We start from the raw sequence: 15,210 nt of genomic DNA, 5'->3' as shown, positions 1-15,210 counted from the left end.
GGTTGAGGTAACTGGGTTTGTTCAGCCTGGAGAAGAAAAGGCCAAAGGGAGATCTTATTGCTGTCTGCAAGTATCTAATGGAAAGGTGTCAAGAAGATGGAGCCAGACTTTTCTTGGAGATGCACAGTAATGGGATGAGAGGCAACAGAGACAGGTTGGAACCCAGCAGATCCAATTAGATACAGGAAAAAAAAATTTCATCATGAGAGTGGTCAAACACTGGAAAAGGTATCCAGAAAGGCTGTGGAATCTCCATCCTGGGAGAGAGTCAAAACTTGACCGCACACAGCCCTGAGCAACCTGATCTAGCTGGATCCAGTCTTAAGCAGGATGTTGGATTAGGTGGCTTTCAGAAGTCCCTTCAACCTAAATTGTTCTATAAATCTATGATATATCAACAGGATACCCACTTCTGGAATATTTTCAGGTTTATTTACCCCAAACCTAACACACCAGAAATAAACAGTCCACAGACAGACAGCATAAATTAATATTAGATAAAATGGTAAAGTTATATGAACAGTTGAAACTTTTCAGAGAAGAGACATGCATGGTGAAATACAAATGATGAATGGTATGATCAAAATAAATCAATCATAATGTCCCTATTTAATTTCTCACACTGATAGCAAGAGGACCTGTGGAAACAACTAACACAAAATACAACTTATGCCAAAAGATTATAGCCTTCAAAATTAATTAGACTTTTATATGGGTAATGAGAACCCCAACATTACTTCAGTTAAGATAAAAATATTAACACAAGCCTTTGTGAAAGGGGATATAAGACAAACTCTATTTGGCAGAGAAAAGGAAAAGAATGGCCTGATTTCTTGTTCCTGACCAACACAATCATGTGAAACACTGCACTGAACAGAATTCAGGCAGCTAAGAGGCAGATAAGTTCCATAGTTGGAGGTCCCTTCCAACCTATATGATTCTGTGATTCCTGCTTTTAAATTACACATTAGTAGTTCTCAAATTAGAAAATGAGAAGTGAAGTTTTATTTAGTAGTTATATAAAAATTAAAACATAATTACTAATATAAATGTGACACAACAGAATTACTGACACACAATAGACTAAAACATAACTGTTTCCAAACTGTAAATAAATTCTGGTTTAATTTACAAATTCTGCTACTCTGTAAAGAGTACATGACTAACTAACAAGTCTGTTGAGAGTTCCCCCAATACAAAAATAATATACATACAGACCCCCTGAAATACATGCGACAAGTTGAAATATTCAGTTCCCCCAGTAATGGGAACTGAATGGATTTGACCAGGCTGTATTCCCTTTATCAGGTTTTGCAGCTTGACCTATAAGAAATTTTAAGTTTTGAATCATTCAGATGCCTATTAAGTAAGTCAAACTTTTATTCATCTAACTTTATGGTCTTTTGTATTAAATCTGTGATCTTTAAATTAGAAAAATCTTTATACTGAAAAATATAGATAACTTTCGATGTTTATTTTGCAGTCACAAAAAATCTATTAATAAGATTTCTTGAAAATTCAATCAGTCATGAAAAAATTAATAAATTGATTAATTTCAAGCAAGTGTGTGAAGCTAACTGCAATTTTTTTTTCAATATTTTTTAAGTATCCACTGTGCCATTTAGAAAATTTTAAAAATTAAACTATGGTTCGTGATAGTCAGAAGCTGCAGTTGTTTAAGTTTTTAAAAGAGGTTCTATTAAAGGTTGATTTTATTTACACCATCTTTTACTGACGTGAGTTCTGATCTACAAGAGATCACCCTTAGCCACCAAAACAACTCTCAACCAAAGATGACAAAAACATCAAGAACTCGATACTCCAAAGAAACAAAAAGCCCAAGATATTGTTTGATTTGTATGAAAAAAAACGATGAATTTAGATAGAGCACATGAAATAAAAACAGATCATAGTTTCATTAAAAGAAAATGGTCAAAGAGATTTCTAAGATAGCAAGGGATGGCAAGAGTTTTTGTCACCATACAATACTTTGAAAGCACCTACATCTTCATCTGGTTCACTATTGTAAGGCTGGTGGCAGTAAGTCAGGCTCACTTTCTCCTCATAATACCAATAAGCACCAAGAAAACACTCTTCTAATCTGCTTTTTAACTAGGAGAGAGAACAGCTGCAACATTTCTTATTCCTCTCTAAATATACTTCAATTTATCAGCTCCTTAGGAAATTTTTTCTTTAATGAAACTACACGCATAAGCGTCCTCTAAAAACATTAGTAAGAATCAGTATCTCCCATTTTGTCTGCATATTTGTACTAGAAGGAACTGGAATTGATGACATGTTGGAGGATTTAGATTAGAACTGAAAACTGTATTCATTTGCTCTATTACCTCTCTGCAAGAACTTCCAAAGGACTAGCTCCGAGCGACCAACTTCGTACCATCCAAGCAGAGTCCATTGCAGCCAGAAACCCCCTGGCTATTCCAGTTCCCATTGGCCAAAAAGGCTAATATTACATGTTACAGAAAAAGCAGAGAAAGGAGAAGTGTCAGTTGGGGAAGGAAAATTTTAAATCAGTATCAAGAATATATTCAGAGGGTAATCTGCTGGGAAACTATAGCTCAGTAATTAGCTTAAAGCTCTACTCCCACTGGGCTAGATGAAGCCGTATGTATGGTGACTTGGCCATGAGCTCCCCCAAAGCCAACGTTCCTTTATTTCCAACAATTCATAGCCTGGAGTGTCTTAACAGCTTCTTTTCAAGACTGTACTTTTTAACAAACTATAAAATGCTAATTATTAACAGAACTACAGTAGGTTCCATAGAAAGTCTAACTGTCCCAATAAGGAACAGATGGAAGAGACATAACTTCAGAAACTCTCTGACACATTTTCTTTAGCGCTAAATATTCTGTTTTTGCAACACTCCTACCCTTCCTCCAAACCTCCCACATTATTATATAATAAACAGCAGCTTTCCTCATAATAACTATTTCATAGGCCAAAGGGAAAGCAGCACACATTTTAGTGATGGGCGCAATGGCTTGTGCTTGTGCTTCAATTCATTGTGTACACATGATAAGTTTAAAACACAAACCTCTAAGAGACTGTCCCCAACCAACGCCACAAGTAACTGGTGGCCATTCTGCTCTCGCACCAGTGCTGCATTCTCTGATGCATACATACACGTGAAGTCAAACATAGCCACATCTGGCTGACCATAGTGATTGATGGCAAAGTCCAGTGATGGCAGCTGCTGATTAGTGGAGAAGTCAGCTGCTTCTCTGGCGTAGTTTAGCAAGGCCTCCTGGTCTACATTCTCCCGTGAGAGTAATAACTCTGTGTCAGCGTAATCCTGCCGAAGAGAGACCAGTAAAAGTGAAATAGCCATATTCGCAAGGGTATTTTAAGATTGGTATATACAGTTGCTGCTACTGACATTCCTGCAAGTCCACAGATACAGGTTTGCCTCTAAATTCTTTAATTTATATCTATGTCTAAGCTTCCAAGAGAAAATTTTTAAATCTTTTCTGGCAAACAATCAGCTCTACTTGCACTTCTGAAAGTGAAAGGGCAAAGAAACTTTCAAACATTTTTTTCACATTCTGTTTTCCAATAAAACATGGAAGACCTTATTTATTCCTTTGTGACCAAACTAGTTTTAAATCAATTTCTGTCAGAATAAGATATGGGTAAATTCCCAAGATTTTCTTCACTCCCTGCTTTTTCATTTCCATAAAATGAGGGAGACTCAACAAAGTAGTCAAAGATTCTGGAAGTGTAATTTATCTCAACATGAATGAAACCCCCAAATCTACACAGGGATACAAATTTGGATACGGTAAATCTGAGAACACTTTTCTGATGGCTCAAAATACTTCAGAAGGGCATTAATCACACATACCTGTGTTCTAAAATAAGCCTGTATAAAAATGTATGGTATGAAACAATAGTGTATTCCCTTCTTTCAGCATGCCAAAAACAAATCGTGCCAAAATTTTAGTTTATAGAGAATACAGAAAAAGTTAATACCCACATGCCGTATCACTCCTTTATCCAGCAAGCTCTGCTTTTTGGCAGTCATGACAAAGTAGTGTGTATCGTCTTTGTAGTAGACAATGTTCTCTAAGTCAATACCTTGTGAGAGAACAAAAGACATGGTAATGAAGGAACAAGTTACACGTTTTGTGCAACACATGAGCTCTATCAGAAGAAAGTAAATTGAAACTACATGGTTAGAAAGCCTTAAGGAGAATGCCAAGCAGCTTCCTCCCATGCTTTTGGTGAGTTTAAAAAATGAATCTTCAACAAGACCATAAACAGCACACTTTACCTCTTTAGCTACCTCTTTTTAAAAATATATTTATCATCACTCTAAGGTTTGCAGTCAGATCTGCAGTGCAGAAAGCTGAACTCAGGATTCAGACTTTTCTTAAGAAGGGCTCAGCTTTCCTGAAAAACTTCAAGAAAATAAATTCTCCATTTTTGTACAACAAAGACACACATCTGCTTTATACAGCTGTATAAAAAAGCTATAAAAGTGAGGGAAATCAAACTTGGAAGAGAGAGAGCAATGACTGACTTCCTAGCTCAAGATGATCATTTATTGATTAAACGTGTGATACTTGAATTACAGAAAGTTATAATAATAAAGATAAATAGTTTTCACTGGAAATCTGTCTATTGCTGACAAACCTGTGGCTTCTCGCAGATCCTGGAAGAACTTCTGATTGAATATGAAGGCCACACCGCTGATCTCTTCTACTTTGGCTTCAGCTGTAGTGTTGCGATTGATGAAGTTTGCTGTGATAGCAATTGCTAGTTTGCCACGGAACTCTTTTCGGCGAAACCCTATGGGAAAGATAAACTAATAATGTTGACAAAAAGAGCATAACTTCATAGAAGACTCAGCATGCCAYAGATAGGTGTCCTCATAACACAAAGCAGAGAATGAATCCGAAGTACTACAAACTCCTCCACAGAAAAAGCAACAAAAACTCCTCTTGCAATTTGCTTCATCAGGAAAATAAAATGGTTAGGGAAAAAGCTCCCCTCTCTTTTTTACCAAAGACTGTAACTTGCATCAAAAATGTTAAGACAGAATCCTCTGCTACACCAGAAGAGCATTCAAAACTTCAGCTCTAACTCTCAGCAGCAAGAGCTGCAACACTACTCAACTAAAAAAAAAAGTGGAAAAATTATCCAGGTCAAACCACCTAATTCCTTCACTAGTGTGTAGTGAGACAAAAAAAGACAACTCATGTACTGTCCATGATACAACTGGATTTCTAATTTTAATCTCCCTATCACTAGTCAAATGTCTTTCCAGATTTTGGGTTGGATGTTGAGGGCCATTTTTGTTTATATCTACTCTAACTTAAGAGTAAGTTCTATTCAAAGTGAATAAATATAGAATCTTTTACATTATGGATGCACCAAAAGCCATTACCTTCTAAGGTGTTCCTCCTGCCATCCCCTCCAATGATTACTTCAAATTCATACTCAGATACTGGATGTGTTTTTGGGTGGACCAATGCACGCCAACCTATCCCTGTGAATAAACTCCAGGTTAATGACAACATAAGCAGTGCACCTAATACAACAAATATATAAAAATTATGTAAAAACACTTCTTACTACCCATAAGCCATTTTTCACATGGTCAACAAAGATACAGTGCAGGAAAGCCATACTGTTGACCTGGGTATCGTTGACCTGCATAGACTCTCTCTTTACAAGTGAATCACAGAAGCACTATGTCAGGCAATGACAGCCCCAACAAATCCACCCTGATTAGTACCTTTAAGGGTGACTACAACCTTCTACAGCTTCTTCTACTTTTCAGTTAATGCTATGCCAAAAAACAAGTAAGACACTATCTTCTACAGTGATCAGACAAGAGATTTCACAAAGATACAAAAAGTGTAACAGAGATCACTACAAGCTTCATGTTTTGTAACAGAAAAATTGATTTGTCTAACATATGGGCAAAGTCAAAGACCATGCTGGCACATGATTTGTTTGCTCAGTAAAAGACTGTCAACAATATTTATAAAAAACATGTAGGTAACTGATGTAAATATCCTCAGTGAATGAAAAAAAAGGAGTTGGCTGTAAAAAGACATCTTCTAAGTGTAATAAGCTTAAATATTTTAGGAATGATTATGATTGGCTGCGTCTTGAATTATTTCTGCTTAGTACCTCAGGTGTTTTTTGTTTTATATAGCAACTAACTTGGATTCTTCACTAGAAAGAATAAAATCAACTATAAATTCCAGCAAAAGTGAATTAACTCTCATTAACAGAGTATAAGGAAAGGACTTAGTGTTATAAGCAGGGCTGAAGAGCTGTAGTCTGTGTATCCTACCATAACCTCCCCTTTCTCGACTACCCATTTCAATTCTACTTGCTTTCATTCTCCTGATCCTCAGGAGGGTAAACAAGCCCCTGAAATTCCACATTGACATGGATCTCGATTCCCAAGATCAAGGCAACCTTCAAAAGGATAAGCTGGAGCTGACGGATACCTGCAAGAAAGCAGGTGATAAAGAAATGTAAGAAAAAGAAAAGAGCACAGGCATACACATGTGTCCCTGTATAGTTTGACATTACTGATAAATTGATTTAAAGGCCAACTGCTGCTTGCTTCTTCCCACTGTGTTTCCTAGCACTTCCATTGAGGCAGCACTGGTGTGTAACATCATGGCATGCCAGAAAACTTCTGTATAGCAGAAACTCCAACCCTTCCCAAAGAAAGTAAATAATTTTTTAATGTTTCAGTCCCCAAATCAGGAACAAGGGAAACAACCAGAACATGCATTGCAGGGGATGTAGGGAAGAGAGCACAAGCAAGACTGCACTTTTATCACAGGTAGCAACTAGTCATTTGATCAACCTAGTTATACTACTGAACTGCACCTTTATCCTAAGACCTTTAGGTTAGTGAGAGCATAGTAAGATTCTTACCATCTTTTTCCTCTAACGTTAGTGTAAGTAGTGGGTACAGAAATGACAATGTGAAAACACTACTAATCTGAAGGAAGACACCCTACTATCATATTCCAGATACTGAAATGAAAAAATGCTCCACCTAAATATTAAAATTCAGCTGTGCTGAAATACAAAAGAAGATGGCATTTATAAAGTACTGGAAGAATAAAAATAATGAGAAATTGGAAGAAAAGAAGCAATCTGCAAGACTGAAGTTCCAAAGATCCTTCAGTTGAACCCTTCACTTCCAAAAAAAGAGCAGTTTTTGTTTGGACAAGAGGCTAAATTTTATCTACTGTCTTTCTGTCACTTTATTTTCCCCACTTATCCCAAGTGGTCAACACAGATTGGTGGGCAAAACAATCTGGCTGTGGCATCCCCAGTAAATTACTGAAGAAAGAAAAACTGGAAAAAGATAACTCCTGTCCAACTGAAGCTGTCATTCAGTTTTAAACTGGTTTATCAGAATTTGAGAATTACCAAATTACTCTCAATTTTGGTATGTAAACCTCTAATCCAACCAAAGGCTATTCAGAGGCTGGCAGTTTTCCTGAAAATATCTTCAGTACTCTTTCAAAAATACAGATTTTAATAGTGAACAATGCCAAAATTGTTCCCCCCTTTTTTTCAGATCATCATTCAAAAGAATGTTCAAAAGCATTTAGCAATTTTTTTTTTTTACAACTTGCTTACAATGTTCAAGAGAAACAGAATAATGTGGCAGCTGCAAGGATTTAACAACAAAAATAGGAAAATTATCCATCCAAAAAAAGCTTTGAACCTTAAGTGTACTTTTCAGTGTAAGAAAAAGATAAGCCTCTGAAAGTAGTAGGTGTCTGTTAATCTCAAGGCGCGATGTATTTCTCCCATATCTAGGGCTAGCCCAGATTGTGCTATGCAAAGGTAATGCTGAATTGCACCAAAAGGAGGTCAGAGCAGTAACTGGTGTAGGCTGAATTCTAATGAGTTAGCCCATGCACCTCCTGCCTTCCCCGGGAAAACAAGTGCTGCTGTGGCTAGCAGCGGCTGTACTTACTGATATGGTCTATGGATCCCGCACAGAATTTGCCATAGAACTTTTTGGCGCCAAGACCCCGCAAGTCGTGTATGGTGAACGGCCACAAGTGCAGAACATTATTGCGGGAAAAGGCATCCCTCTTTTCTATGACCACCACCTTCGCTCCTAGGAATGATAGGTCGATGGCTGTACGAAGGCCACAGGGTCCAGCCCCAATTATCAGACACTGCAAAACAACCGGTACAGAGTAACTTTACAGTCCTAGGAGGAAAAAGGTATTCTCACCACAGCTTCAAAGCATCCCACGGCTCTTAGGGGTAAGTGCTCTTTGTTTGCAACATAAGGTGAAATTTCAGTTCAGTCTTTCTATTGTTACCTGCCATGCTCTGCCACTGATATGTTAAAGCAGTAAGTGAAACCTGAAAATAAAGCATATCACACAGCAGTGAAAGTCTGGAGAAGCAGCAAGTCACCTTCCTGTTTTCAGCCTTCATTTTAAGAAGAGCTGCCAAGATGTACTCTATAAGCTATGTAAGTACCTGGAAAGCATCAGCATTTCTGAAGGCTCAACGCTTCCTCCTCCTCCTCCCCCGTTCCATCCATGTGTTTCCGTTCTTAAAGCAGGTGATCTAGCCTTTTTCTCTCATTTTCCAAAACCTGAGCTGCCCTTCCTTGAGAAAATTTTGAGCAACACTAAAAACTCTTCATGATCGCTGAGTAGCATAGTAACGGCTAGCACTCTAAGGCTGAGAAATACCTGAGGTGCTGATGTTTTTATAAACATTGTCATTTGGAATAGCATAGATAACGGTCAAGTCAGAGCACATAAACTCATACCTATGCTGCCACCTCTACTATTGCAACAAGGGAAACTTCAGAAAATTAAATATAATGTAAATACAAATTTTGTGTAACTGACTAGACAATTTTTATCAAAATACATTTTATTTGAGCTAACTTTTGTCACATGGTCTTTCATCTTGCCATGCCTTTTTCCACTCTACTCACAAACACTATTGGAGGCCAAAAAACAACTAGAGAATGTAAAATACTTGCATATCTACGGCTAGTATTTTTTTTTGAGAAACAAAAGATACAGCAAGATGATTTATTTTAAGATTAAAAAAACAAGACAGTCTATTGACACTTCTTACTCACAGAACCTGAGGTCCACATAGCTGGCATGTGTATGTGTATCCACGCAAATACAGTGAACAGTCCATTTTGTCATATCATTTTTGTACTTTGATTTCTACTGAGTATAAACCAGTCCCACACAACAAAGACCTTGCTACAGTGGTGACTGCTGSTGCCATGTGAGTATTTTTCAGATATATACATAGCTTAGAGCTGGACCACAAAGCTATTTGAGAAATTCAGCAGTATGCTAAAAATTAATCGGAACCTAAGCTTCCAGTCAAACAGCCTATCCTGAAATAAAAGATTTTTGTTCTTTCATAGTCCCCATATGTCCATTTTTACTGCTCACCACATTTTAGCTAGTTATTCATGGGGGCATGTATTCTGCAAACTATATGAAACCACAAATAAAAAGCCAGAATGATAAAGTTGGAAATAAAACAGTTCAGGTTACAGTAATGAAGAGGTAACAACTGACATGCAAATACAAAGTAAGATAAAATGTCACATAAACATGAGGGCAGAGATCCAAGTGTAGAGGAAGGGGAAGTGAAGGATAACAACACTGTTTATTCAGTAGTTCTGGGAACCTGAAGGCACACAGAAAAAGGGCAAGCCCAACAACGGAGCTATTTGCAATTCAGTTCCTAAAGAGACTTGTACATTGAATAAACGTCCAACCTGCAACTTGTTGAAAGTAGTAACAGATCAGGATCTAATATGTTCTTCCAATTCATTATTGTTTTCTTTGCAGATAAGCATAACTCTGAAGTACCATTTATTCTTTCTTTTTTTAACCTTGTAACAGAATTAGCTGTATGTATCATGTTTAACTGCAACTTTCAAAGAGACCAGATTCAATAAGCAACAAGTCCACATTGATAAGGGAGACTCATTCTTTGAATACTTTCCCCATGTAAAGTAGTTACAACGGAGTGCACAAGAACAAATGAATTATATTAAAACCAGACTTTTCAAATGCAGGTCCACAGAATCTAATTGTAAATTGATTACCAGTAATTTTGTCACGGAAACGTAAAAACTTATCTTTTTATAACATTTTTTTCCACATATGAGGATGTGATTAACAACGTCTAGGCTATGTTTAGGACTCTAGACATTCTGGATGTAAAATACATGATACCCACTGAAGTAATTCATGGCCAAGCTTGCCTTTTTTCACCACCACAAAATTATTAGATTATGTTGTTGTAAAACACAGCAAGTATTAAGCACAATTAAAAGAGGAAAAAAGGATTCTGTCCCCTTTTCCCTTCTAATGCTTTTCCAGTTTCAGGAAATAAAGACAGTGACTGTTGTTCCTTGTTCTGTCTTCCCATGATGACTCAAAACAACTACTGCAACCCTGTCCACTAGAGCAACCTCACCACTCAGAAACACTTACTGCTGAAAACTTTTCAGATAGGCTATATTAAGTTTTCAGTATCAATATGGTAATGGTAAAGTAACATTAAATGCAAACTGAAATGCTGCATTGTCTCTATAGCCAATGAAGAAGGGTAAGTTCTCAAATGGAGAATTATCTCCCTGTTTCCCTTCGAGGTGCCTAGGCTGAATGTATACAGGGGACAGTGTAAACAATTTTTGTAACTGTTTACATCTGAACAAACCATCACATGCAATTCTTGCTTTCATGACCTATAACCTCGATTAGCTGTACTCTGGTTAACCTGGGCACTGGCTATGTGATACACTAACCGCAGAACTCTGCTCTTGGCACATAATCCCTGCACAGTTTTTGAGCTGGCATGCAAGAGCTGAACTCCAGAGGATGACATCTTCTCTCTGCTGTCACAGGAAAAATTATTATTATTTGTTAGCCTCTGTTCTATATCTCTTCGAGTATATTGAAATTTCCTGAAAATTGATATATGTTCAACCATATAGAAGCTGAGCTTACTACAGAAATGAGAGCTATCTGCTATGGTAACATGGGTAAAATCTTAATCTTAATTTTAAATTCTACTATCTTCAGATCCCCACTTAAGTTTCTGTTTTATTTTTAATTAGTGATTTGCAAATGCCATTAAAAATTAGGAATATAAAACAAGGTGAAATAACAAAAATCAAATCAGATATGACTCAGTGCTCAAAAGATCTCTACTTTGAATAGTTATGATTATTTCTCAGCAATTATATATAAGTACTTAGTAGGAGATGCTATTAGGATATGAAACAAGTAATTACCAGAAATATGCAAGAAAATTTTTTAAAAGAACACATACAGATATCATTTCTTTACATAAAAAAATTCAACAAAGTTTACATTTAAAAGCATACAAAAATGATTTATAACCACAGGTATATTCATTACCATGTACTAACAAAAAGTAAATATTTAACTAAATTTCACTTCCTTTCATCTATATAATTTCACTACTCAAAATTACTCGAATCCCAAATCCATTTTTCTATGAGTTTTGGCATTTTTCCACCTTAAATTTGTTCATCATCCACTCTTACCACTTGTGTCTCTATATAGTATCTCTCCAACAGCATCTTAGAAACGCTGGCAAATTACTCTACGGCTGGCCTCCACTCTCCTCCTCCTTTCCTTCACTCTGTCTCTTTTTTTCCCTTGTCACACACACAGGAGAGCGTTACGGCGTAAGCCCCCTGCTCCATCCAGACACCCATTCAGCCCGCTCATACCATGCCCACCCGCTCTGGTCCTCTTGCTCCACAGCACTGCCAGTCAGTTCTAAGGTCTCTCTCATCACTAAATGAGGGCGACTCACGATCGAATGAAGCGCTCTGTTTATCTCATCGCTATTTCATCTCCAAGTCACCAAGTGCCACTTCTGCAATCACTCTCCTGATCCCATTTCTCCTGTCCCATCCTACTCTCCAGCTTGGCTTTGATCCAGGAAATACACTAAACTTTTGGAGTACATAAAATCTCTAGCAAACTCTTCCTAGTCAAACATCATTCCCAGTATTCTTTCCTCTACTGCTTCTACCTACTTTTCAACTAAAGTTGAAAAGACAGTTTTAAGACAGTTGACTACACTGTAGCTCTTCCAAGTGTGTCCTTTCTGATTTCTTTTATTAAGACTTAGTATGTCTCCAGTTATTCTTTCAGTGCACCATCTGAAGGACTTCCTTAGTTTCCCCCACTTCTCTCACCTCCGACTGTCCACAGGGGTTCCTTGGGGGTTTGTCTTTGTCTCCTCCTCCTCTCTTCCTCTACAATTCACTTTTGCGTAATCTCATTCACAGAGAACTAGTTCAATCAACTTGTCAGTGCTGAAGGTTCACAGAACTTTCTCCAATTCAGACTTGACTTCTTTTTGTCCAAGCTAAAATCTCCACTTTTCTGACATCTCCTCATGGTTGTCTAGTTGTCACTTCAAGCCCAACATGATAAAATGGAGCTCTAGCTTCCTTCTAAGCACACCTCACCAGTTCCCTTCTAGATCATGTCAACATCAGTTTTCTGAATGTCATTCATAACTGGATGTCAACCTCCACTGAGATATCTTTTTTTGTAAGATCTCATAATCAAGCAATGTCTAAGTCATGCAGTTATTCTTCCGTTAAATTTCTTGTTCATAGTGCATCTCTATTACTGAAGCAACCTCTTCTCCTGTGTTAACAAATGCAGTATTGCCCACTAAGATATATTCAGAACACAGACACAAAATTACTCTTTTGGTCTATTACTTCATGTAAGTCCAAATATATTTACACTCTTCCACAGGTTCTTCATTCTCTTTCTCATAATAACATAAGCCACTTCATTCCACAGTCTTTCATACAGTTTCACTTCTATCCATCATGTTTCATCTGAAAGAGAGCAACTCCTGACTCCAATTAATACAGGGTACATTCGTTTTCAGAAAAATAATTTCATATTTTTCCCCATGATGTCTATAGTAACCTTAGAAGTTTTACTCTTAAATATAAACAAAAATGACTATACTAATCTTCCTACAAGCCCTTCCTTTGTCATGCTGCCTGTAAAAAATAAATCTTAACACTGCTTGGACTTCTGGGGTGTTGAAGCTACTGTCCACCACAACAGCCAACACTGCCTACTTGTTTCATTGTTTTCCAAGCTAATCTACACTTACCTTCTACATTATGTATCAGTTGTAAACTTTTTGAGGAAAGGATTATTTTTCACAAGAGCTGGGACAACCGGCCCTTGGTCATTAGAACTTTTTCACAGTGTTATTGTAATACTTATAAATGCCACCATCCATATGAAAATGGCAATTGGAAAGTGAACTAGAATAAACAATGAAGAAACTAATGTAACTTTCTAATATCCAGTTGGGAATTTAACTCCAGTCCATAGATCTGAGATGACTGACAATATCCTAAACAGAATATATCTTCCCCTCAGTTCTCTGCCAGAGGAATTAATCAAGATATTTCCTTCCCCAGAAAGGCGAATATACAACAGAAAGAAAAGCGTCCATTGTCCTCAATAAAGGAGGAAATAATCCTGTTCTAATTTCATCATATTCCTATCTCCCTTTTTTAAAAAAGGCAAAGTGTATGATTACTTGCTAAAATAATTTATTACACGCACATTTTCATGAATGATACAAAGAATCACCTTTCAGTAATAACAAAATAAATAATTAAGCTCATACTGTACTGTCAACAAGGATGCAGCACATAAATACCAGCTCTCAACAATTAGGTTAAATTATTTTTTTCAGGTGAAGGCAGCAATTCCTTACTATAAATATCACACATACCAATCTTTTAAAATGAATCGATAAAAGTTTCCACAGCATTTTTGCTTTTTCCTTTTCTTTCTTTAAACATGAAATGTAAGTGATTACTTTCTAAGTGTTAAATATAATATTCTGGCAAATTTGCAGGGAAGTTTTACTTTTCTTGAGAGAGTCACGAAAATTTTCAAACTGAAAGGGATGTATTTTGAAAATTTCCAATAAAATATTTTGTATCTAGACTCCAACAGAAGATTTCATTTCCCAGATATTATGCATTTAAAAAAAAACAACATAAAATATGCTTACCGAGATTAAAGGTTTACAAATGAAGATTTCCTACCTCAACTTCACCTATAGTATTGATGCCACAAAAACATAAAACAGAGATACTTGCAAACTGATTCTCCTGAAGAAACTATAGCTATCCTGGTCATTCTCAAGGATTTCAATTTAGTTTCCCCTATTGAGGCGGATAATCAAATTTGGTAGAAAGCTAATGGAATTGTTGATTGAGAGGTAAATGCTAACAAATTATGACCATATTATAAATAGTATAAGTAAGAACTTTCCTAAATCTTCCCTGGACTTACAGTGATACCATGCAAAAATCTCCCTACATCCAACCTTTTTCTTATGTATTTCAGAGACAAACTGGGTAAAAGAGTTGTCTTGACTCCCATGAATAAATCTCTACGGAGGATCACTTTCCTTACCTTTGTGTTGGTGCACGCTTTCCCCTTCTTGTAGTCTTTATGGCTGCCCCTCTTATCCAATTTGGCCCACAAGGCTTTGGCCTTCCAGTAATTTAGTTTGGACTTGAGTTTGTGATAGAAAGAACGATAGTCCTTGGGTTTTAGTTCTAGGTAATCACAGAGCTCTTGGAAAGCCTTGAGAGTCCCCTTGCAGGTTGAAGCCTGGACAAATCTGTCAAAGAGAACATGAGCCTGGTTCACCTTCTCATTCTTACTTTCTTCCATGCTTCACACTTAGCAGCTACCCCGGGGGGCAGCTGTTCTCTTCCAGTCTGCCAGACTTCCTGATGTTGCACTGCTGAGCCACTTTCACCTCTGGCTTACAAGCATTATTAACCTATAAAATAAAAAGGACAAAATACAATTGAGCTTGATCTTTGTTTTTCTTTCCAAAATTATGGCTGTGCCTACTGAACTGAAAGTGCAAACTCTCAGTAACTAGTAAAGCATCGGTCCTAAATGAGCCAACTAAACAATACACCAAAGATTCCTGTCCAGCTGCACTGAACTATGGCATTTCAAAGCTAATTGAGCCTCACTTCAAACAGTGAAGCACCTCATCTCTATAAAATAGCAAAATACTTTATCTGACCCGTTCTCTAGAAAGTTTTTTCAAAATTTTTGTTTCACATGAAGAGCAGAG

The 15,210-nt window shown here is 37.0% G+C and overlaps 1 protein-coding gene across 6 annotated transcripts in view; it reads right to left on the bottom strand.

Moving 5' to 3' along the window:
- Positions 1–15,210, bottom strand: part of MICAL3 (microtubule associated monooxygenase, calponin and LIM domain containing 3) — a 134,530-nt gene that overhangs the window by 93,950 nt on the left and 25,370 nt on the right. For 5 of the 6 annotated variants that reach the window (XM_026070343.1, XM_026070337.1, XM_026070339.1 and 2 more), the window contains exons 2-9: positions 14,529–14,904; positions 7,985–8,192; positions 6,369–6,485; positions 5,408–5,509; positions 4,654–4,809; positions 3,995–4,095; positions 3,056–3,313; positions 2,349–2,464 (exon numbers count right to left, since the gene is read on the bottom strand). In XM_026070343.1, the coding sequence (XP_025926128.1) occupies positions 2,349–2,464; positions 3,056–3,313; positions 3,995–4,095; positions 4,654–4,809; positions 5,408–5,509; positions 6,369–6,485; positions 7,985–8,192; positions 14,529–14,792 (1,322 nt within the window). In that variant the 5' untranslated portion in view covers positions 14,793–14,904. The remainder of the gene's footprint in view (positions 1–2,348; positions 2,465–3,055; positions 3,314–3,994; positions 4,096–4,653; positions 4,810–5,407; positions 5,510–6,368; positions 6,486–7,984; positions 8,193–14,528; positions 14,905–15,210) is intronic. The other variant, XM_026070342.1, reaches the window with a different exon arrangement.

The sequence above is a fragment of the Apteryx rowi genome, unplaced genomic scaffold (assembly GCF_003343035.1).
Source record: "Apteryx rowi isolate R43461 unplaced genomic scaffold, aptRow1 scaffold_31, whole genome shotgun sequence".
NCBI classification, from domain to species: domain Eukaryota; kingdom Metazoa; phylum Chordata; class Aves; order Apterygiformes; family Apterygidae; genus Apteryx; species Apteryx rowi.
This window is presented reverse-complemented; position numbering and strand designations above follow the sequence as displayed.